The 23,896-nt window shown below is 44.8% G+C and overlaps 3 protein-coding genes across 6 annotated transcripts; 2 read left to right on the top strand and 1 right to left on the bottom strand.

Annotated features, from left to right (window-relative positions):
- Positions 1-1,133: 1,133 nt before the first annotated feature.
- On the bottom strand, positions 1,134-14,415 carry hrob (homologous recombination factor with OB-fold). 3 transcript variants are annotated; one of them, XM_080775868.1, is made up of 10 exons: positions 14,275-14,415; positions 14,084-14,131; positions 12,445-13,434; positions 11,225-11,308; positions 10,628-10,762; positions 9,595-9,703; positions 8,867-8,952; positions 3,245-3,370; positions 2,425-2,634; positions 1,134-1,750 (listed from the first exon to the last, which is right to left on the bottom strand). In XM_080775868.1, the coding sequence occupies exons 1-10, from the start codon at positions 14,275-14,277 to the stop codon at positions 1,586-1,588; spliced, it is 1,956 nt and encodes a 651-aa protein (XP_080631994.1). In that variant the 5' UTR covers positions 14,278-14,415; the 3' UTR covers positions 1,134-1,585. The 3 variants fall into 3 exon arrangements, with proteins under 3 accessions (XP_080631994.1, XP_080631995.1, XP_080631996.1); XM_080775869.1 differs by having other exon boundaries at positions 9,595-9,673; XM_080775870.1 differs by having other exon boundaries at positions 1,586-1,750; positions 2,430-2,634.
- Positions 14,416-14,907: 492 nt separating this feature from the next.
- On the top strand, positions 14,908-18,572 carry asb16 (ankyrin repeat and SOCS box containing 16). Of its 2 annotated transcripts, XM_080774888.1 has the most exons (7): positions 14,911-15,049; positions 15,267-15,642; positions 16,277-16,544; positions 16,717-17,125; positions 17,424-17,507; positions 17,780-17,884; positions 18,208-18,572. In XM_080774888.1, exons 2-7 carry the CDS (start codon positions 15,309-15,311, stop codon positions 18,400-18,402), a joined length of 1,395 nt encoding a protein of 464 aa, XP_080631014.1. In that variant the 5' UTR covers positions 14,911-15,049; positions 15,267-15,308; the 3' UTR covers positions 18,403-18,572. The 2 variants fall into 2 exon arrangements, with proteins under 2 accessions (XP_080631013.1, XP_080631014.1); XM_080774887.1 differs by having other exon boundaries at positions 14,908-15,642.
- Positions 18,573-19,570: 998 nt separating this feature from the next.
- Positions 19,571-22,263, top strand: tmub2 (transmembrane and ubiquitin-like domain containing 2). The gene is made up of 3 exons (XM_080777135.1): positions 19,571-19,665; positions 20,179-20,807; positions 20,904-22,263. The coding sequence occupies exons 2-3, from the start codon at positions 20,194-20,196 to the stop codon at positions 21,295-21,297; spliced, it is 1,008 nt and encodes a 335-aa protein (XP_080633261.1). The 5' UTR covers positions 19,571-19,665; positions 20,179-20,193; the 3' UTR covers positions 21,298-22,263.
- Positions 22,264-23,896: the final 1,633 nt, after the last annotated feature.

The raw sequence follows: 23,896 nt of genomic DNA, 5'->3' as shown, positions 1-23,896 counted from the left end.
CCCATGCAGGTAGTGTGGTTAATCTTTCCCCTTTTTGTGCTAAAACGAAACGTTTTGTTGTTAAAAAATGTAAAGCTATATATTCTGAGAGTAATAATTGCCATAGCATAGTGTTTGTTCGATAACAGGGGTCTCCATCTCTTCAGCTGAGCTCTTTAACAAACATAAAATACTGTAGTAGGCACTGGCTACATTTTCAGGTGGGTTGCCAATTGTATCCCCTTTTAGTACCCTTTTATCAGATTGAGTTTATAGCCTTTTATCCTCGGAAATGAGTAGCCAAAAGGCTGGAAACGAGGCTATAGTTTTATAGTTCTCCAGACAGCTCCAGTTTTGCACCTCCCAACTCCAATTTGCACTTGCTTATTCTGTATCCTGATTCCTAAATGATTCATCTGTCCGTGACTCCGTCCTAACTGGATAAAACTGGTACTGTAAATATATTTTGTTTACAAAAGCAATGGAGACAGGAATATCTGTTACTCAAGAATATGGGAACCCATCAGTAAAAAAGGGGGGTCTGAATCTGTCTTGAGAGATTACTAAAAACTATAGAAATTATTACAGAATATAGATATGCAACACTTTACAAATTACACTTCATCTTTAACTGTACAAATGTAACCAAATGGGTCAGGGTCCATTTGTACACTCAGGGTTACACAGACCCATGTGGGCCCATTGGAACTGCAAAAGCAATTACATGCAGCAAATATGAATGATGGATGAATGTATAGCAGTAATTCTCAAGTCTTCATTTCAAGGACCCTTTTTCATTCATAGGACCACATTGCAAACAAGTGTTTTGTTTTATCCCTTTAGCTTTGTCTTTTAATACTGTACCACATGCTGTTTTCATTTCTGACTAGTAGTATCAATAAAACAAAACCCCAGATAACTCTTGGGTGTACAAATGGAACCAATGGATGGATCCATGGGTCCATTTGAACGCTCTCAAGAGTTAGTGGAGACACCCGGGACCCAAAGTTTGACTAGTGAAAATAGCAGATATACAAACTCACAACACATCGCTTTGCACCACGTTTGTGAGCTTTTGTGCTATTTTTCCATTTTCACTACTTAAACATTTTTCTAATTAATGGAATTATATTTCTTCATGGCATTACTGAAAACATCATTGTATTTTGTTATCAACATGAAGATTTTAGCTTTTTTGTGTCCGCGAACAAAAGGATCCCAACCCAATGTTTGGTAGCCAGTGCTGTAGACTATTTGCTGTTCTCAGCCACACAAGCATACAGTGGTCTGAAGCTCCCCTTTTCTACTATGCTCATACCACTTGTTTGGGCATATATCACATTTATGGTGATATAATATACATTTTTGGTTTAGTACCTTTTCAAAGGGTTTTATAATACTATAAAAGGTTATTACTTTATAATTAGTCCATCCATGTTGCTGAATTCCTGCATTATCAACAGAGTAGACTAGAAAACATGTGATCATCATATTTTCATTGTTATGGTAACCATTTCCTGAGTATGCAGACTTTCACCTGGACACATTCCCAGCTTTTATAGATGAAAACTGAAAATATGCATTTTGTCATGAGTTCATAGCACTACTATGAGGAGACAGCAGTCGAAAGAAAACAAAGGGATATCCATAATCTATCACAACAGACAAAGCAGCAGAGGACTATAAAGGACTTAAGAAATGATGTCAAGTGGATTTCAAAGCAGCAGGGTTTCCTCTGGTAACTCTCCCAGGAGTGCATCCAAGTCATCATCTGCAGAACAAAAACAAAGGGCACACACCAGACATTGGTTACAGATTCTACAAAATGTCTTTCAAATCAAAGACAGTTTTCTGAAAAATGCATCAGTGGTGCACTGGTGCTCAAATGTTTTCATGTCAAGGACCTCCAGAATATGTTGTTCCAGGGACACCCCAGATGCAAAGATATGAGTTAAAAACATTCACTTTACTGCATGTCACCCCCCCCCCCCCCCCTGTCAGCCTACTGTCCTGTCCCTCCATAAAAAATACAAAATAAAGGCAAAAGCCACAACAAAAAAAAACATTCACTGTGAAAGAATATACAGTATAGTCAAAGATTTGCGCCACATTTTCATGATCTTTCAAAAAAGTTGCAGATCTACAAGCTCGTATCGCTATGGACTTGTAGATCTGCTAATTTTCAACAGCTAAAGTTTCAAATGGTGGTTAAAAGCATCGTCTCCTTCCCCGTCCCTATCTCCTCTCCAAGTACTGTCAAGTATGAAATACCCCAGGCGCAGGCGGTGGCGTAAGCGTCGCAGTGTGCCGCGGGTTCGACTCCCGAGCCCGACACGGCCTTTACATCCCCCCCATCTCTCTCCCGTTTCCTGTCAGTCTACGGTCTGTCCCTTCAAAAACTAATAAAAGGCGTAAGCCGCAAAAAAATATCTTAAAAAAAAATACCCCACCTGCACCCCAGGCAGGGTCCTGCAGCGCTGTGTTGTTATCAACACGCCCTAGCTGAGGCTCACTGGACTCATCTCTGGAGCCTGCTGGGACCTGTGGTCCCTGACCCGCCTCTCCGTTCTCCTCCTCATCAAACACCAGCTGCATCCTAGACACGGGCTCCCCGGGGACGCTGGGGAATCGGGTAGGCGACGGCGACACAGGCTCCTAAATAAGAAATGCCATCCATTGTTAGGAGACAGCCGACGGCATGAGACGACGAAAACATTTCGTCGTGTACATGACTTGTATTGTGATTTGTGAATAATGTGGGGAAAAGCTGCCTGGAGGCCGGAATGTATTCAGAATAGAGAACTATTGTTATAATGGATTGATCTAAATTTGTATTACGATATATACAAGCATTATATTGTGGTAAAAAACTCATCACGAGTTATCTGAAAACAAAACCGAAGGGAGAAAGGGGACACACACGGATGTGCTATGGAAAATAACTAGCTTATACTCAAGTTAGCTTATAAAAGCTTGTACTTTTCATTACACTCCAACATTTTGGATATAAAGCCATGCATGCAACCAGGAGGAAAATATATAATCAATGACAGATGCTACTAATAATTAGATAAAGGCAACCTCCCCCCTCTAGTAGGGGTTCTCAACCGCCCCCCAAAGATACTTTGGCCATGTCTCGCAATATCACAGAAATTAGAAAATACAAAGTGGTTTACAGTAGAGTATACATACTGTACATTATATTGCCATGTACTTATCCCAATAAGAAGCATATAATAGGACATGATATGAGAATGAGACTCACCAGTGCTGGTGGGGAGAGCTGAGGAGCGGAGGAGGGACAGACTCCATCAGGGGGGTAGAGCCTCAGCAAGTTGTTGGGAGTGACATTCAAGTAATGGTTACGATGGGAAGGGGAGAACACACCCACCTGTCCACACAGCAAAATAGACAGGTTTGAGTTCAAAACACAGCACAAAGGAAATATTGTATACCCTGTGTATCTCAGTCACAGTGTAGATGGGGTGCATGGGTATTAATATGCACACTAACACACTGATTACTGGGAATAATGTTATGCTCAAAGTGTTTAGTTTCCTTTAAAACGCAGGAAGAATTACATGGTACACCATTTTGACCACATCAGGTCTGATGAAGGCCAGGATTTGATTGAAGTGTTAACGTTGTGGAGTCTGTCAGGTCTCACCTCAGGGGGAGGGGCGAGTTACCATGACAACCAGGCACGCCCATGGCCGGGTCATAGACTCAGTGTATTATCCCAGAGCAATTCTAAATCAGCTGCGCCTCATTCCGGCCGCCGCCCTGGTTAGCAATTAAGGACAGCCGCAGCCTGTCAGCCGCGCCCTTTATAAACAGCCTGCGCACCTAGCAGTATCAGATCCCTGCTACACACAGACGCTCGCGCAGCATATGCCGTCCACTCGGCGTTGGATGGTAAGTCCACACTCCTCTCACTTATGGACTCTCACGTATGGACTATGTTTATTGTTTGATTGTTTGTATCACCACTCAATTGCTCTCTTATATTCTCACATCACCAGGCTTGTAGGAGTGGGGCTGGAAGCACACGCAGGAGCGTGTGCCCCCCATAGACAAGTATACACGGAGAGCCGCATGCATACTGGAGACCCACCTGGCTCGTATCGGGGACGAGTGCGGAAGACGGGACCCCCGTATGGAAACGGCAGCTCAACAGCTCCATAAGGTCGCAGTAAGACAAACCGTTCACTATCTATCACCCGTGTTATTAAGAAGAGGCACTCATAGTGGCAAATGAGCAGCTAAGGATAATAACGAAGATTGTGAATGAAGGAAGTCACCCTGTCGATGCTAAATGAAGACTGTGAATGAAGAGTGTCACCGTGGTGTTGTACACTGAAGATTGTTGAATGAAGAGAACCCCGTAGAGACTAATGGAAGCTAGCAGGCTCTAGATAAAGTGTCACGTCCACCCTGTGAAAGAAGACAGGCCCGTGTTATGTTTATTTCACCCTTTGAAGAGACTTTAAGTTGGCTTGCGCCGCCAGGCCCGGTGAAAGAAGACCGTTAGAAACTAGAGCGCTTACTTTGTGTTAACCCCCTGACTGCCGTTGTCGTACCGACACGGCCACCCAGTAGATAGAGAGAAATAAGAATATAAATGCTTGGGTATCTTCCTGTTGGCCGAGCCTAAGGGGCCCTCCGTACCATCCCCGCCCGGTACCATACCAAGTACTTTTACTCTAATTACTCACCACCCCGTATCCGAGTACTTCTACTCTAAAGTACTCTTCTATGCCCTGTGGATAGAGAAAGATACGCACCCCCTTACCTACCTCCGGGGGGAGCCTCCTGGCCTCCTCTGGAACCTGGAAAAGAAGAAGAGAAAGAGTTATACAAAGGTCCAGTTGGTAGACTGCCTAGACCGGGTGTCTCAGGCCCCAACTTTGTACTTACCTTGTGCTCTGACCGTATGCTAACATCCCCTCTCATCCTCTGCAGTGACGACTCCCGCCTCGGAGCCGGGACCTCATGCAAAGAATATTACTGTCTGAGTTCTGTTTGTGAAAACTGACTTTGTTTGAACCTGTTGGAGAAATAAAGCAAGGGGCGCCATCGTGTGTCTAACCCCTGAAACTGCACTCTGAGTTGTATTTCCCACCCGACCTCCCACATATGGTGGAGAATGTGGGTATCCATCTGATCTCAACCACCGCCTAAACATGGCCAGCCCCGAATTGGCCGCCCTTCTCCGAAGTCAGACTGAACTACAGAACGCTGTGCGTGAAGTTGTCCGCAGGCTAGACCGACACGGTGATGTCCCTAGGACCCCCAACGCCGTACTCTCCAAGCAGACCCCCGAGGATGACATCGAGGCGTACCTCGAACTCTTCGAACGCACCGCCGACCGCGAGCAGTGGCCCGCCGCCGACTGGGCCGGCATACTGGCGCCCTACCTCTCGGGAGAGGCTCAACGCGCATGTCGGGACCTTCCCGCCAGAGACGCTCGAGACTACGAGACGCTGAAGGCCGCCATCTTGTCCACCCTCGGCTACAGCCTGCCCGCCCGGGCCCAGCGGTACCACATGTGGGCCTATCAGCAGGCCCAGCCCCCTCGCGCTCAGGTCGCCGACCTCTACCGCCTGACGCAGAGCTGGCTGACCACGGGCGGAGAGACCCCGTGGATTGAGAGATTAGTCATAGACCGGTGTGTCCGTGCCCTGCCATCCGACGCCAAGAAATATGTTGCCCGAGTCAGCCCCACATCCGTGGACGCGCTGATCGCCCTCCTGGAGAACCACCACGTCTGCTCGGATATGCTCCGCCAGACCAAGAGTGAACCAGGCCCCAAGACAGACGACCGCCGAGACCGACGCCGACCAGCACCGCCGACCCCGCCGGCCCCGGCCAGGCCCCGTACCAACGGCCCCCCCGACCGCAGCCCGCGGATCCGCAGGTGCTACGTCTGTAATCGGGAGGACCACCTGTCCTGGGCCTGCCCAGAGCGACACCCCGGCACCAACGCCTCCATGCCCTCCGCGGACAGCATGAGAGGCCCCCGACCCTGTCTCCACACCGGAAGCAAGAGCCGACGACAGACCACCCTCCTGATCGGGACGGACTGCCCCCGGTTGGAGAAGTATTGGAACCCGGGACGACGAGGGCCACCCAGGACGCGCCGCCGCCGACGCCGCCGAGGTAGCCCACCCCTCGTCGCCTGCCCCGCCGTCCGTGGAGACGGGACCTCGTCCACAAGCAGCGGAGGAGGAAGTCCCCAGCCAGAACCCTGGCCTGGAGAGGCGGAGGCGTCCGACGCCGACGAGACGCCGGCCCGCGGGGAAGACCCCCCCCTGGAGTTCCCCAGAGTAGACGCGCCGCCCCCCCGGCGGCAAGGAACGTTCGCCACCACCCAGTGGGCCGACCCCAACCTGGCTGGCGCCAGGCGGAACGTCGTGGCCGTCGACGGGAAGCTGAACCCGGGGACAACCGGGTCGACCGGATCAAGTTCCACAGGATCCAGTTCTGACTCTGGAGGGTCATCCTGGGGGAGCAAGTTTGGCACGGGTGGGGGATCCTCCAGCACGTCTACCGGCAACACAGGCAGGACGGGGTCGTCCAGCGCAAGCTTCGGGTCGGCCTTTGGCTCCGCGAGTAAAACGGGGACCAGCTCGAGTGGATTCGGCCTGAGCAAAGGGTCCTCTAGCTTCGGGCCGTCTAGTTTCGGATCCAACAAAGCGACCGCGGGGTCTACCGGATCCAGCTCAAACTCAGACTCAACCGGGCTAGGGTCGAGTAAGCCCACTTCGAGCTTGAGTAGCTTCGGTAGCAAGTCTAGTTCTAGTCTAAGCTCGAGTAGTTCGTCGAGCCTGGGCTCGACGGGAACAGCGAAGAAGACAGGCTTTAGTAGTAGTAGTAGAAACAGAGAGCGCCGGCGGGAGCACAGGCCCGGGAACAAAATGAACCACGTGGACGCGCTCTCAAGACTCTACGAAGGTGAGGAAAGTAGTCAAGCTCCTTGCAGTAGCAAGAAACTTAGGGGGGGAGTGTGTGGAGTCTGTCAGGTCTCACCTCAGGGGGAGGGGCGAGTTACCATGACAACCAGGCACGCCCATGGCCGGGTCATAGACTCAGTGTATTATCCCAGAGCAATTCTAAATCAGCTGCGCCTCATTCCGGCCGCCGCCCTGGTTAGCAATTAAGGACAGCCGCAGCCTGTCAGCCGCGCCCTTTATAAACAGCCTGCGCACCTAGCAGTATCAGATCCCTGCTACACACAGACGCTCGCGCAGCATATGCCGTCCACTCGGCGTTGGATGGTAAGTCCACACTCCTCTCACTTATGGACTCTCACGTATGGACTATGTTTATTGTTTGATTGTTTGTATCACCACTCAATTGCTCTCTTATATTCTCACATCACCAGGCTTGTAGGAGTGGGGCTGGAAGCACACGCAGGAGCGTGTGCCCCCCATAGACAAGTATACACGGAGAGCCGCATGCATACTGGAGACCCACCTGGCTCGTATCGGGGACGAGTGCGGAAGACGGGACCCCCGTATGGAAACGGCAGCTCAACAGCTCCATAAGGTCGCAGTAAGACAAACCGTTCACTATCTATCACCCGTGTTATTAAGAAGAGGCACTCATAGTGGCAAATGAGCAGCTAAGGATAATAACGAAGATTGTGAATGAAGGAAGTCACCCTGTCGATGCTAAATGAAGACTGTGAATGAAGAGTGTCACCGTGGTGTTGTACACTGAAGATTGTTGAATGAAGAGAACCCCGTAGAGACTAATGGAAGCTAGCAGGCTCTAGATAAAGTGTCACGTCCACCCTGTGAAAGAAGACAGGCCCGTGTTATGTTTATTTCACCCTTTGAAGAGACTTTAAGTTGGCTTGCGCCGCCAGGCCCGGTGAAAGAAGACCGTTAGAAACTAGAGCGCTTACTTTGTGTTAACCCCCTGACTGCCGTTGTCGTACCGACACGGCCACCCAGTAGATAGAGAGAAATAAGAATATAAATGCTTGGGTATCTTCCTGTTGGCCGAGCCTAAGGGGCCCTCCGTACCATCCCCGCCCGGTACCATACCAAGTACTTTTACTCTAATTACTCACCACCCCGTATCCGAGTACTTCTACTCTAAAGTACTCTTCTATGCCCTGTGGATAGAGAAAGATACGCACCCCCTTACCTACCTCCGGGGGGAGCCTCCTGGCCTCCTCTGGAACCTGGAAAAGAAGAAGAGAAAGAGTTATACAAAGGTCCAGTTGGTAGACTGCCTAGACCGGGTGTCTCAGGCCCCAACTTTGTACTTACCTTGTGCTCTGACCGTATGCTAACATCCCCTCTCATCCTCTGCAGTGACGACTCCCGCCTCGGAGCCGGGACCTCATGCAAAGAATATTACTGTCTGAGTTCTGTTTGTGAAAACTGACTTTGTTTGAACCTGTTGGAGAAATAAAGCAAGGGGCGCCATCGTGTGTCTAACCCCTGAAACTGCACTCAGTTGTATTTCCCACCCGACCTCCCACAACGTGCATAGCATTAGTGTGATTATGGAAATAATAACATGTTTCATTCAAGTCAGGTCTCTCATCGTAACTTGCAGCTACATTGTGTGCATTAGAAGATCCTAATTATAACAGCAGTCTACGCATGCGCAAGCACGTTCGTGTGTGCCGTGGTGAGCCAGGCGTTGCCCATCAACCGGCTCAGGACAAAAAGTAGGGTTTTATCGGTGTTGTTTCAGATCCATATAAAGCAATATAAAACGTATATATATATATATATATACATGTCAATCGCAGACAACAGATGGCTGACAATGTGTCAACAGTGTTTACCTGACCATTTCAATAACCAAGAGTACTGCATTAATCAGCGTAACAAAAAAGCAAATTAAAAGCATTTGAATTGTCTCTTACTTGTTTGAGCAGCAGGACAGCTCCAGCCTTGAGCTCACCCAGCCTTTCCTCGAGGAGGTGCCTGTGCACCGTTCCCTGAATTTCTCCTTTGGATACACACAGAAACATAAGAGCAAAGTCCTCTCCAAACAAAGAACACTGTCGTCTAAGCACTGCCATCTTGAAATTTGCCGTTAATAACAGTGTAATGAGTCACATAGTGCAGTAACTTTCACAGGTACAAATTATAATTTTACCTGTGAAAGTTTCCCACTTCGAGGACAAGAAGCCTATTTGAAATGACCTTCCATCATTACAAATTTATTTTAAGTTCAGTAGCTACGCCATGTGCCTAGTAGTAGTGAAGTACTTTCCATTAATACAGTGGTTGCAAAGGTATTCATTCCCAGAGTCTCATGGTGGGAGTTATGGCTGGTTCTGGGGGCCACACACATTAAAATGAAGTTAATCCAAGAAAACTAACAATTTTATTTTTAAAGCGTCAATGGCCCCCACCAATGACCGGAAATACTTAATATTCACCAAAACCAGACCAGAACTCAGGCAATACATTAATACGTTTGCAATGACTATATAAATGGCAAGTATTTCCTACAGCTTTAGGTCCAAAAATCTGAACTAACCCTTAAACACTCATCTATGCATGTTGTGTGTGTGTGTGTGTGTGTGTGTGCGTGCGTGCGTGCGTGCGTGCGTGTGTGTGTGTGTGTGTGTGTGTGTTTAACTACCTGTTGGGTCTTTAAACACAGCCTTGGCGTCAGCGTGGGTGTGGAGGATGCTCTTTAGTATGACAGCCATGTTGGGTACCTTATTTTTTGGTAGTTGTTTCAGGGCAGCCTTGGGTAGAGGTATCCATGAACAGTGAAAAAAAAGACAGTAAAAAAGAAACAAATTAAATTAGTTGACAATAAAACAAGAGACCACCACACTGGAGTCAGTGGGGTGCTCTCAACAAGTTACAACTGCCACTGATCGATGCTCATCAATTAAACAGGCCGGCTGTGCCATGTTAAGATGGTAGACAGTGCAAATGAACTGCAGGAGGAGCATACCTGAGACGGAAAATTACCTAAACATGACCGTTGTTTTACATGAACATTGTCATTTATTAATTAAGGAATGACCTTATTTCTAATAATCTTAATTGAATAATGTTGCCTCACTTTGTTTTAAATCATAATAAGTTCAAGTCCACATGTACCGAGAGGGGAGGTTTTCATAAAAACTTGGAAGAGAGCCTTCATGGGGAAAAGTTAGCTAGAATGATGATAGCAAATGAATAAAGAAATTTGGCTTGCATGCATAAAGCATGCCAATGATAGAACCAGCAGCTGTTCTAATACTGTATGCATTGTCATCTTTTCACCTCATTATACATAATACAGTATAGAGAACATTGCAAAAGCCTATATTTGTGCGGATCACAGGTGTATCACAATCAGTCAATCAGATGATAAATCAGACCTATGTTTAAATCAAATGCACATTCCAGTGCACCCCAATTACATTGTTCCACGCTCCATAAAAGGAAATATCCAATGTGAAACCAAGAACTGCGTTGCTCGGAGACATGGGTTTTAGCATATCTGACGCCAGAAATAAAATAATGATGAATCAGTTGTAGTCAACACAAAACTGGAGTATGTGTCGCCCTGATCTCAGGTCAAAATGGATTAAGAATACACATCCCGCCAAAAGTTCCCCTGGGTGGGTGAAGAGGAGAATGTTCAACTCCAATTGAACAAAACCGGTGAAGATTACCTTGCGAAGCACCATGACCACACTATAGGAATGTAGGAAACACGAAGGATTCCTTTCATCCAATCCCATTTCTCCCTTCATCCTTGCCCAGGGACCACTGCTGAACTCCTCCTCCTCAGACTGTGAGCTAGGACTCTGTAAATTAAAACCACCAACCGCAAGAACATTACATTCTGAACTGCTATGACTTCACAAGTTAACTGCTTGCACCGCTTGTAAGGTCAGTCTGATTGGTGGTACAATAACATTTTCTGATTTTATTAGGCCACCAGTTGGCAAGGTCAGCCATCCATTTTAGGCCTTGCCTGCTGATCAACTTACAGTTCTGGACTAAAGAGCATATTCTTCTCATAAATGGCATGACTGAGGACGAGCATGAGTGAGAATACCTTGCCATGTTATAGGCTGCGCTTCCACCAAATATCTCAGAAAAGGGTGGCATACTTAGAACCTTTTAAATAGTCTACTACAGTATAATGCCTCTGGAATGTATAGCTCTATACAGTGGGTTGTTACAGGGAAACAAACAGCTGAAATACACTAAAGTGTAAAAGTACTGGAGGGGGACTTAAATGCATTTTGTGTGAGTGACCTCACCTGGCTTGGTAGTCGAGCCACCGCACCATGGGCTGGTGTCTGAGGAATAGACACCACTATATCATCAAGGCTCTGCCCAAGGGACTGCAATACAGAGAGAACACGTTAATATGTGGAATGGAAGTGCTATAAATGCATCAAACAAACAAAATTACGCATTTCAAAATGTAACCAATTGAAATCGACTTTTGAGTTGGTTATTTAAAAATAGCAGATATACAAGCTGAGCAGCATGGACTTTGTGCCATGCTGCTCAGCTTGTATATCTGCTATTTAGCTGCTATAGCTTCTACAGTGGGACTATAAATGTTAAAAAAAAGAAAAGAAAAAACTATTATGAATGACAATAAAATAAAACAATTAATAGTACCAGAGCAGTAACATAATGTTTGTGTGGGCACAGGGCACTCACTATACAATAATACATATTGTATATTCACTGAAGGAGTAAAATACATTATAAACAGCAGAAGGGAGTAGGGACAGAGTGTTTCCGTTATTCGCTGAAGAACTCAGACTAATAAATCCTTTCAGAAAAGCTTCAGGAAGTCATTTTTATTTCATGTAACAACCTGCCGACGAACATCACTTAAATTTGCTCCTGATGAGCAGGGTTGTCCCGGATCAGCTGATCGGAAATCGGGGCCGATCACATCATTTTCAAATGATCGGATCGGGAGCCAAAAACGTGATTGGGACATCCCTAGTATCGATATTATATCCATATCATATTAGACTGAATATTATCTGTGGTATTGTACTATTGTGATGTGGCATAAACGTGTTCTATAAAATATAAATATCGGATCGGGAAAACCCTAATCCTCACACTAACCTAACGGTCAGAATAATGGGATCGTGCCATAATTATGAGTGGACCCCGATGAGCAGACTGTGTCTTTCATGGCTGATGTGTGTGAATGTATGACAAACTTTGCGATACACATCCCTAAGGACTCGGAGGCAACAGAGCATTGAAGGGGAGGCTCGGAGAGACGTTAGGGTGAAATGATCAACAGGAAGACAGTTTTTAGTCATACATATTTTATCAATATTTAAAGACTGACGTTGAACATGATGTGGAATTGTAGTTATTAACTACATTTTGTCATATAGGGCTTTTTTTTATGGTCTGCAAAGCAGCAAATGCACAACCTGCAAATGATTTGAAATCCAGTTGTCATTACCGACTGAGCCCAGCAGGGGTAGATGAAACTAACCTGCTGTGGCAGGAGTCCAGCCGGGCCAGGGAACCGCCGCGTCTTGGGGCGGTTAGGGTCGGAGCGTGGCCTTCTCTTGGGAATTTTATTGGCAGCAGATACCAACTGGACCAGATGGTTGGTAATAACAGGGGTGTGCCGAGGTGTGAGACCAGGTGAAGACAAGGCAGACGGTGCTGGAGAAATGGGCTCAAACATGCCGCGGCCTTGTTGTTGGGGACGTCCAGGTGTTTCCCACAGTCTCTGTGGCTGGCAGGGCCCTCTAACTGGTCGGGGGGAGGGGGCAGAGAAGACAGCGGGGCTTTGGGGAGGGAGCTGGAGGAAAGCAGGACGTTGACCTGGAGATGGGAAGGGTACAGAGGACGAGGTGGTACGTGGTTTGTTACAACTAGACGTCTGATTGGAGGGAGTGTTGTGCTTTCTCAAAGCCCCGCTGGGTACACTTTGTGTCCTTCCACAGTTTGAGGGCCGCAGCTTTTTGGCTGAAGATACAGTCGTCGTCGCCATTGGCGCAGAGGTTTGAACAGACTGTGGGATATGGGTCCCAACCCCCATCTGGGGATCCCGCTCATCCAGGTCGGCCAGATCAACTTGATCCCAATCATCAAAATCATCCTGTGGCCCGTTAGTGTTGATGTGAACCTGAGAAGTGCCTTGTACTATGGGCTGCTGATGAGAGTTATGAGAGGAAGCTGAGAATTGCTGCTGGACAGTGGATAGCTGTCTCAAACATGGGGAAACTGACTGTGCCATAGCAGTCTGTGCGCTGCTCTGTGATTCAGTTGCATTATGGATGGTGGCTGATGTTCCTTCAGTTTGCTTGAGGGAAATCCCCTTCAGTCCACTGTGAGGAGCAGAGGACGCACGCAGAGTAGAGGATGTTACAGCGGCTGTAGCCTCGCTACACAGGCTTTTATTACTCGGCACAGCAGCTGCCACACTGGCAGGTCGAAACACTGTTGGAAGATCCCAGTCTGTCCCAAGCAGGTCCTACCAAACACACATGCACACACATCAAAAGAGAGAGAACATGGTTTTATTTATATGCTGTACTAGTCACTGTACGGTCTTGTATTGTAATGCTGCAGTGTGGGTCTTATTGTGTCCAAGACAAAAGGGAGAAAAAATAAAGTACAGAACCGAACCTATAATCAATTATCGCTACATACTAAAGGCTGACAATACCCCTGGATCCTGCATGAGTCTCCTGAGTCACAGCATCTTCTGCAGGACTGCTGCAAGGCTGTCATTTATCCTGGATTTGTTATGAAAGTCCCCAAATTCACCAGAACACAGGAACTTACGTCTACTAAAAAGTATCTGTGCCTGGGCACAGTGGGCAGTGCATGCAAGAATACAGATATGTTTGGTTATTTTTAAAGATGGGTCTTACATTGCTGACTGTACCAATCATTTCCCAATGATAGAGCAAAGCAAGCCTGATAAAAGTATCAAACTCCCAAATTCACCTCGAGAACACAGGAAATTGCGTCTACCCTGTTAAAGTTTCTGGGGCAGGACAGTTTAACTATGGTGACACGTCTGAGGACCCCCAGACCCCCGGCTTGGGGACCCCCGGACCCGCCCCCCCTTGTAAATAATGCCCTTATTGCAATCAGGTGTGATTTGGTCGCCTCACCTCATCAAGGTCGTCTCCAATGCTGAATAATCCATTAAATTTGCAGGCCTGAAACAAATAAATATGGCTTTAAATTATGTATAATTCAAACTAAATACACGTAGATTAGAAACACCGCTTACTTCAGCAACGACAAGGGTCGGACAAGACTATATTTTCGGTAATGCTAGTTTGCTATTAGCTGGACTTACCATCGCTACTAAGATCCCGACCAAACTTATCAGATCACTACTGACAGGAACACAATGATCCAAAGTAAGACATCACCATTATTATCATTTAACGACGGTATAGAAAAATATTCCACTGTCTCTCGTGCTACTTTAAACAGAAATAACTGCCGAATCTCCGATCTTGATCGTCTGTTTATAGTTGAAAAGTCGTGTGCACTGTTGTGCAGCTTCAGCTTGGCGCTGATACGTTCAAGCAAGTTGAAGCAACTAACCAACGTGCTTACGTATGCAATGTTTACTTGGCGTGCTTGAGCGGAGCGAGCTACATCCGGAATGGTAATTTGCTAAATAAAATGTAAAACAATACATCCAATTCTTCCGTAACGTTTGATTTTTTTAATACAAAACATTGTATTTATAATTATTGATATTATATTTGACATGACAATGGAAATATAATTAGATCAGTGTGTACATAATTTACATGCTCGATTCCATTGATATTGGGTAATAAAATAAAAGGTGTAAAAAGAGATATAGATCCTTGATACTACTGCCACCTAGTGACCATCTTTAGGCAAGACAGGTAAGACTGCAACAGAGTATCAGTTTGCATTCTCATCTATTAATAACCAGTGCTAGACAACAATCTTGTAGCGGTGTCCTCACTTTTTAAGGGCGTCTTCTTAATGCACATATATATCGAAATATGTCATTCGAGAATGAAACTTGAACATGTTCATGTTTATATTTGACGGCTCTACAGCCTTGTGAAAACGATATTCACACTAGGGTGAGTAAAAAAGGCAAGCTATTCTCTCAGTTATTTTGTACCTGCATTCTACAAGTATTCTGTAGTGTAGACTGTTGCTTCTGTATGTAAAATACATAATACACCCTAACTTCCTTACCCAACCCTTACCTTCTCTCTGCCTCAATCATCTGCCATAATTTTTATTATTATTTGTAATCTTTTTTTTTTTAAAGCAAACTTTAAAAAACTTTTTTAGACTTTTACCGACCAGAAGACTTCCAAAACCTCAATATATGTCATGTCAAAGGACACGTACTTTCCCTTCAAATCTACATCGCTACGCTCCCTGAGATTGGAGCAGGAGTTTCAGGATTGGCAAGATGCAAGGCAGGCTTTGGCTCACAGAAGGTCCATGAGCAGGGCCCCTCTGGCCCAAGCACCCAGGCCTCCTCGCAGGCCACTCCAGGAGGTCAGGGCTCCTCCAGAGCCAGTCCATTGCAGAGACACAGCTGTGCACAACACATTTATGTGTGGGGACATGAAGGGAGTGTATACCATTTTAAAGGACCCGACTATGGTCAATGCATTGATGGAGACGGTGCAGGAGGAGATGTTGTGGACCCCTGAGATGGGTGAGCGTGATAGGAATTGGATCCTGCATTACACATACTGATACTGTATACATACTGTATATTGTTAGTTTCGTAGGACTGTTTTTTTATTTTATTTTTTATAATAAGTACTATATGTAGGCTATACTAGACTAGATCACAATCATAGACTGTCACAATACAACACATGCTGTTAATGATCATATTGTTGTATAGTTCAAAGACAAACTCAATGAAAATAAATAAATACAACTAAACAGTCATTTATAGAGCTATAGTTTATTAGAATATTTTAGCACGTGACATTCATCTAATAAAAAATCTTCCTTTAAGAAAGGTATTTACTGGAATGCAGATGGCCATAGTTGAATAAATATTAAATCGTTATTTATTTTGTACCAATGTTTTAATCTATTTTATATTGATATGGATGCAACTTAAATGTGAATTAATGCAATTGAATCGTTTTTTGATATTGATAGTGATATAACTATAATGCAAATAATAATGCAATACTGTATATAATGCAATCTATGTTGCAGGTTTTTGTGTGTTTTATAATGTGTTTTTGTGTGCCTCTCTCTTGTACTGAACTATAGTGTATTATATACAGTATACATAAACCTCCCTGGCAACTTTTGTGCTCCACCGTCAGGCATGTGGACCCTGAGCTCCAGAATAAATCAAACATCAGCCTTGCGTCTTGCGGCCAGCAGGGGGCACACGGGCTGTGTTGAGGAGCTGCTGTTTCGTGGGGCAGAGGTGGATGATGACCCTGGTGGCAAAACTGCACTTCATGATGCATGTATAGGTGGCCACGCAGTCTGTGTTCAGCTTCTGCTTTCCCATGGAGCAGACTCGGACCTCCTAGCAGCAGACGGCAGTGCACCCCTTCACTTCTGCACCTTAGCCCAGTCATTCCAGTGAGTGATAAAGTACAGAATCAGAATGATTTTTGTTGCCAGGTATGTTTGTGCACATGCAAGGTGATGAGGCGGTATAATAATAAAACAATTTGCTGGAAGTGAAGAAGCCAAATCTTTCAGGTATTTGATGTGTTGGCACTTTACAACGTCAACGTGTGTTTTCTTCCAGGTGCGCCAACCTGCTGTTGGAAGCTAGGGGAGATGTGAATGTGAGGACAAGAGAGTCAAAGGTCACGCCTCTGCATGTGGCCAGTCGTCTCGGCCTGGAGGAGCATGTGAAGCTTTTCCTGTCGCATGGCGCAGATGTGTTGGCTCAGAATCGAGAAGGAGAGACCCCTCTAAATGCTGCCTGCTCTGCTGCTGAGAGGCCTGCTGAGGCAGGGCGGTATCTCCGTGTGGTCCAAATACTGCTGGATGCCGGCGCAGACCCCCGTACTGCAGGAAGGAAGCTGCATACCCCTCTGCACAATGCCTGCGCAAACTGCAGTCCTCGTATTGCAATGCTCCTTCTTCAACATGGAGCCAGGGCAGACATAGCCAACTGTGCAGGGTACACACCCATGGATTGTCTACTGCAGGTGCAAAATGACCGTTTACTGTATATTACTACTCGTAATGTATGATATTTAGCATATTATGGTACATTATTGATCGTCGTGTGATGAATTGTGAATCGTCTTGATGCATTTAATACACAGGAGTCAGGACCTCAATATACACTTAACCCTTCTTTTGCAAACTGTCAATAATTCAATCAATCAATAAAATGCATTTAGGGCATATGAACAGGGTCAAACAGCTAACAAGCATCTCAAAGATTTCCCTAATAACTTTATCGGGTAGTAGAAAACTTTTCTATTTCATGTTCCCATAAAGGTGGTTGAGGATTACCCAGACCAGCAACCTGAGGCAATAGCACGTTCACTCCTTAACTATGGAGCTAAGCCAGCTTCACCCAAGGTAAAGCGAACTCATGTTTAATGTAGATGATTATTAAAACAAAATATTTGTATATGCAGTAACCCCCATCTGCACATGTCCCATTGCTGCTAAAGTAATAATCATTATTATTATTATTATCATCTTGTTTTATATTGTATTGTTTTTCTTTCAGAACATGCCACCCCATAACTGACTGCTTGCACCTGTATGCTTGCACCTGTATGAGTGACAAATAAAACCGTCTTGAAATCTTTGGATTAAAGCAGCCATTGTATTTTCCCTCTGTAAAGATGCTGAAAAAGTGTGTGCTCTCCCCTGCCACTGTGGAAGTCATGCTGAACTCATATCCTGTTGTCCCTACCTGTGAATGGATGGAATCAGCTGAGATCTGTGTGGTGAGCTTCATGATGTTAATCACCTCTCCTCTCTCCCCCCCTTTTTTAAAATTACTGTTCAAAGCTAGAAATGTGTGTGGGGACACACATTTCTAGCTTTGAACAGTAATTTAATTTATCCATTTGTAATTCTGAAAGAGTGTAGTGTAACTCTCTGAGTTAAATTTACACTTGGGTAAAAACAGGTGCACTTCCTCTGGGTGCCTTTTTGTTTACACCGTGGGTGCTCAGCAGCTATAAATAGGTTCAAATACCATACTGAAGTGGAAAAAGTGGCACATTTTATCTCTCTTCACCACCCTTTCTTTCTCTCTAATCCTCAGGAACACCAGTCCTTCTTTGATCTGGTTCGTAACATGAGTGGTCAACCACGGTCTCTGCAGCACCTGTGTCGTTGGGCCATACGGCAACACTTAGGGGCAGCTGGGACACTATGCAAGGTGACAATCAACAGATTGGACATTCCGACTTCTCTGAGGGAATATTTACTCCTTTTTAAAGATGGGACGTTCCAATGAATACAGCCTGTGGAATGTTCACAGTACTGAAATTATTTCAACAGAATTTTCTACCAATAGGCCTATATATGCTCCTTTGTCATAGGCCTAAGTACTAATTTCCTGTTGCTAAATCTTAAGCAAATCTTTCATCCAAATATTTATGCCTCTTGAAAATAAAATAAAGTTGTCAATAAATACGATTTCTGCCTGAAACGGTGTGATCCATGCTGCCTTCATCAAGTTTACCCGAAACCCAGATGACCTTGGGATACATCACTGAGGATACGTCCCACTCCCAGGTGCATCCATGCGATGTTTTTTCGTTCTAGTGAAGATTTTAGCCAAAGTCACAACACAACTACAGTTCTGGGCCTGCACCAGCACTGTAGCTGTTGTGGCCTCTCTCTGGCACCAGAAATAATTATGTAAATTAATAATAATATTTAGTAGTATTGTTCGTATTATTGCTAATTCAGTCAATAAATAATATACATAGGCTACCCCTACATTTACGTAAAGCAATCTTAAAATGTATCACTAAATTGCAGTATTTTTGGCTGGTTCACGCAGGAGCAGGCTTAATCCAAAACTCTAAATCTCTTGAGTGATGTCATTATGGTATGTCCTGACAGTCGGTCCTGTTCTTCAAGTTATCTGTTATCTGTGCTTGTAGGCCTACTATAATTTCCTGTCTGGTGTCAACCACTGATACTGAGCTGGCTGGCTGGCCATGAAGAACAAGTAACAACACTATTATATACCTGTCAGTGTGGACTCTTTGGTCCATGTTTCCTGACAGGCTGTGACAGCTGATGTTATTCACAAATACGTTGCAAGAGGAAATAATTAAACGTGGGCCCATTTGGAATGTTTATGTTGTCACTTGTCAGGTGTGAAAGGTCCGAAGAAAGGGGGCACACTAGGGGCACACAAACCTGGGTAATAAACCGATTTACACACACTATAAATATAATAAGCTTTTAGTCAATCCAAAGACCTCCGTCAGATAAAACACTGCTTTGTCTAAGCAAACAGAAAATGTTCTGTCCCCAGAACAAGTTCGTTTTTTTTAATCAATCTAAATTTGTACCGGTATTTGCTGTTTACTTAACGCCGCAGCGGCTTCTCAACTCACACAAAACAAGCGCTCCCTCTGTCGTGTACACACAGTACACACCGGTGCTGACGTCACGCCGTCGACTGTGTTTATGTGGTTTTAACGGGCTGTTGCTAAACTAGCATTTGCGGTGGATCTCCAAACATGATTTGATTACACAGTTGGTAAGGCGATGCACGTTTACACGATTTCAACTTACATACGCTCAAATGAGAAGACTGCATCCGACGCAACACTAACCAAAGTATGCGACAATACATTTCGTAGCCTCGTAGGATTGGTTGTAAACAGACGAAGGTCGTTTTTCTGTTAGCAGGCTAGTTTGCTAGCGCTCGCTTAAATGCATACTCAGAAGAGCAACATAATTTTAAACTATGTTCGCCGTGATCTATGGCTGGTAAGGCAGCAAAGGCTCACTACCGAAAATCCAGACTATGAATAACGCTTTACAGGCCTAAAATTGTTCTCTTGAATATAATTAGCCTGCTGCCTGGACCGCATTGATTGATTGAAATATTTAACAGTTTGCTGAATTACAGTACATTTTCAAGTGCAACTCAATACAAAAACATATACCGGTACATACCTTAAAATGCATTTAAAACTTTGTAATGAATGTATTGCTACCTTGAAATAAGAGAAAAGAAAACGTTTTTTTTATATTATTTCTGTTGCAGGATAATAAGATCGATATGGCGGTGTGTGCACTGACCATGTTGGACGGGATGGGAGATGAGGTGGTGGCAGCAGGTGGGGTCTTGCTCCTGGTCTTGGCCATGGTTTTGGCTTGGCTCTCTACGCATGTTGCCGATAGGGGAGACCATATCCTGGGCACCATCCTCACTGTCGGTGCCCATGCCTCTCTCATTGGACTGGGAGGCCACACTAACTATAGTGGAGGGCCTCCAAGCTCAGACACACCTGAACAACAGACACCAACAGCATCTCAGGAAAACAAGCCAGAAGAAGGGGAACCGGTTACTGAGAGAGGGGAAAGTGAAGGAAGTGGGGAGACAGAAACAGACTTGCTGCTGAACATACAGGGCAAACAGCCGAGCACTGGTAGATACCATCATGATGATGACGACGATGATGACAATGATGAGGACGATGAAGAAGGCGGAGAAGAGCAAATTGAGGAGGAGGAGCTGGATGATGAGGACAAAAAGATCCCAAAGTTTATGCCAGTGTTGTCTCCCAGTTCTGCAACTACTACCACTACCATCACTGTCCGTTTGAAGTTCCTAAATGACACAGAAGAACTCGCTTTTTTGAAGCCGCAGGACACAGTGGGTCTGCTGAAAAGGTTGGTGAAGTAAACACATATCTGCATACTTTACTGTAATTAATATATTATAGCCCATGTGTATATTTTGATGCCTCTCCCCCCCCCACCCCCCAGCAAATACTTTTCAGGTCGAGAAAGTCAGATAAAGTTGATCTACAGAGGGCAATTGCTCCAGGATCCCAAAAGGACTCTGCTGTCCCTAAATGTCATGCACAACAGTGTGATCCATTGCCACATTTCCCAAGCCTTGTGTGAAGCCAGTCCAGAAGAAGATGCTCGATCTGGGGCAGGCTCGGGAGTCCGGTCCGGGGTCTCCGGAGGAATCAGAGCTGCCGGTCTAGCTCTTAGCACCAGTAGCCTGGTGGTGCCTGTTTTTGTGGTGATACTGGCTGTAGTTTGGTACTTCCGTATTAACTACAGGCAGTTTTTCACTGCCCCTGCGACCATCTCCCTGGTGGGAGTCACTGTGTTCTTCAGTTTCCTAATCTTTGGGATGCACAGTCGTTGAGTGGGAATAACATCAGATGCATCACCACAATGGAAGGAAGTCTTTTACTCAATTTGAATGTTGGCATTCTCGCGAGGCCAAGTAAAAATAACAGCAGTGTCAGGTGATTGCACCAGGAGACAGAGAGACAGACTAATCAAAAGGGGCCTTGGTGCAAATGCCACATAGGCAACTGGAATCCTGCAGTATGTTTGTGTATGCAGATTGTGCACACTTGTCTGTCTGTGCATGCATCAAGAGAGGAAGCATTGTGTGAGATTGTACAGTGTATATGGAGCGGCGAACAATGCATTGTATGTGTGTCTATGAAGTTCAGGCTAAACTGAGCTGTTATTTTCCTCATCTTGAGAATGACATTGGTTCATGTAACACTCATTTCAGTATGTTCTAACAATCTAATTGATGCAATATGCTCTTTGAGTGTCGCTGGGGACGATGGTCATGCATGTGTCATAGACACATTTTATTTCATTTCTTAACTTTTATAGATTTTTCTTTCTGAAATACAGTAGCCCTATGTGAGGTGTTTGACAGGAAAATGTAAGACTTGAATCTTGAATATTTGGAACCACTCACTGTTTTGCTGTGTAGCTTATGTTTCCATTTCTTATTCTTTGAATGACAAGCTCTCGGAAATCAATTAAGGACTGTAACCGTAGCCTTATTATTGCAAGGCTGGAATTTTCTATGGATTTGTGTTGCTTAATTACTCCATGCTGATATTTAGAAATAGACTAATTTAATGAATAATCAGTATCGCTAGACCTAAAATCACATTTTGATGTAAATATGGTGTATTTACTGTATAAAATTGAAAGGAAATATAACCAATCAGGTGAATCTGCATCTGGCACTTGAAGGTTTGAGGGGGCAGTGACACATTAGAGAATTGTCACCAGGAGCCCTTTTTACTCTTATGTATGTCTGGCTTCAGTGCTGAATAAGATTAAAGCAATTAAAACCATATTGTTCTTTTGTGATGACTTGGTGCAAGGCTTGGACATTTCGCTGTGTAGCCTCCTCTAATATACAGGAAGGGAAACAAGACATGACACCACCTCAAATTTTAAATTGATCCACATAGAAATCCTACCAATATGTGGAGTTTTGGTCTAAAAAAAGTGGAAAAGATGTGGGTGGGACTTTATAATATATTTTTTTCCGACAAGCACCAGTACACAAGTCATGAAGAAATAACCGTTATAGAGTGTCGCAGTCCTGGCCCCTTTCAGAACGACGAGTGGCCCAGGAAATGATTCTCCGTTAATTTTCTCCATAGGCTTTTCAAAAAGTATTTAAACTATTTATATAAAGACGGTTAAGCCGCGTACAAAGCCAACTCGGATCGTGACAAATCATGACAATAATTACAATGTTTTGGGCCGACCAAATAATTAGTAAGAAGAAAAACAAAACAAATAGTGTTGTATCCTGCCTTTATTTTCTTCTTTCAAATTATTTGATCGGCACAAAATATAAGTTTGTTGTCATGATTTGTCACGATCCGAGTTGGCTTTGTCCGCGGCGTAACCGTCTTTATATAAATACTTTTTGAAAAGCCTATGGAGAAAATTAATGGAGAATAATTTCGCAACATAAACCCTAGTGAGACGTGAGACATTAGTGGAAATGAGTAGGGGTGAACAGTAACAGTCACTATGAATTTTAAAAGGGCCAGGATGTTTCAACAGATCTGGGCACAGGGAGGGGAGCCCGAAAGCTATGGTAAATGGTGCATTTATAATATAGCGCCTTATACAAAGTGCTTAAAGGACCACTTCACCACTTTTCAACCTATCTTCATATAATAGGTCCTCACTAATAATCATGAAAGAATGGCGCAATGTTTTTCTACTCTGTCTCATATAGGGCTGTGGGCAGTTCAGAAACCGTCTTCCAGTGACATCATCGATGGGAAATCCAAGCTAATAGAAACTGCAGGCTTTCTAGTCCTGAAAATTTGCAATGCGAAAATGGAAGCCATCGTTCTCACGATAAAAAAATGATGTCACTGGAAGTCGGTTTCTAAACTGCCCACAGCCCTCCTATGAGACACAGACTGAGTAGAAAAAGATCATGCCATTGTATCATGATTATTAGTGAGGACCCATTATATGAAGAAAAGTGGTGAAGTGGTCCTCTGTGCGCCATGATAACATTCACCTATATTCATGCACATGGAGGAAGGAAATCATGAAAGGCACCAACCTGCTCATCGTGATCAGTTGGGGGTCCACTGTCTTGCTCAAAGACACTTCGACACTAACCCAGAGGAATCCAGGGATTGAGCCACGGATCAAACTAGGAACGCTCCGATTCCGAAGCGACCGCTCTACATCTTGATCTCTGGCAGTAAGATACAACAGCAGTGACAACACACAAATGCACAAAAACACTGTCTGCCTGTCTATGAGTAGCTGTCTGACTGCCTGCCTGTCCAATTCTCCATGAGTAGCTGTCTGTCTGTCTGCCTGTCTATGAGTAGCTGTCTGCCTGCCTGCCAGCCAGCAAGTTGGTTAACAGAAAATAAATTGTTATGGCTGAGTAAACCCATAAGCTATGACCTTTTTCATGAAAAAAAATGAGTAGTGATATGGCT

Source organism: Protomyctophum bolini (assembly GCF_963924005.1).
Source record: "Protomyctophum bolini genome assembly, chromosome: 11".
In the NCBI taxonomy this organism is placed as follows: Eukaryota; Metazoa; Chordata; class Actinopteri; order Myctophiformes; family Myctophidae; genus Protomyctophum; species Protomyctophum bolini.
This window is presented reverse-complemented; position numbering and strand designations above follow the sequence as displayed.

Excerpts from the sequence above, each read along its gene's own strand:
- hrob (XM_080775868.1), bottom strand. Across the intron at positions 13,435-14,083 it reads TTGGAGACGACCTTGATGAG|GACCTGCTTGGGACAGACTG; the intron begins GTGAGGCGACCA and ends TGTGTTTGGTAG. Across the intron at positions 2,635-3,244 it reads AGCTCTCCCCACCAGCACTG|GAGCCTGTGTCGCCGTCGCC; the intron begins GTGAGTCTCATT and ends TTTCTTATTTAG.
- tmub2 (XM_080777135.1), top strand. The coding sequence starts at position 20,194 with ATGGCGGTGTGTGCACTGACCATGTTGGACGGGATGGGAGATGAGGTG. Across the intron at positions 20,808-20,903 it reads ACAGTGGGTCTGCTGAAAAG|CAAATACTTTTCAGGTCGAG; the intron begins GTTGGTGAAGTA and ends CCCACCCCCCAG.
- asb16 (XM_080774887.1), top strand. The coding sequence starts at position 15,309 with ATGTCAAAGGACACGTACTTTCCCTTCAAATCTACATCGCTACGCTCC. Across the intron at positions 17,126-17,423 it reads CCATGGATTGTCTACTGCAG|GTGGTTGAGGATTACCCAGA; the intron begins GTGCAAAATGAC and ends GTTCCCATAAAG. Across the intron at positions 17,885-18,207 it reads AATCAGCTGAGATCTGTGTG|GAACACCAGTCCTTCTTTGA; the intron begins GTGAGCTTCATG and ends TCTAATCCTCAG.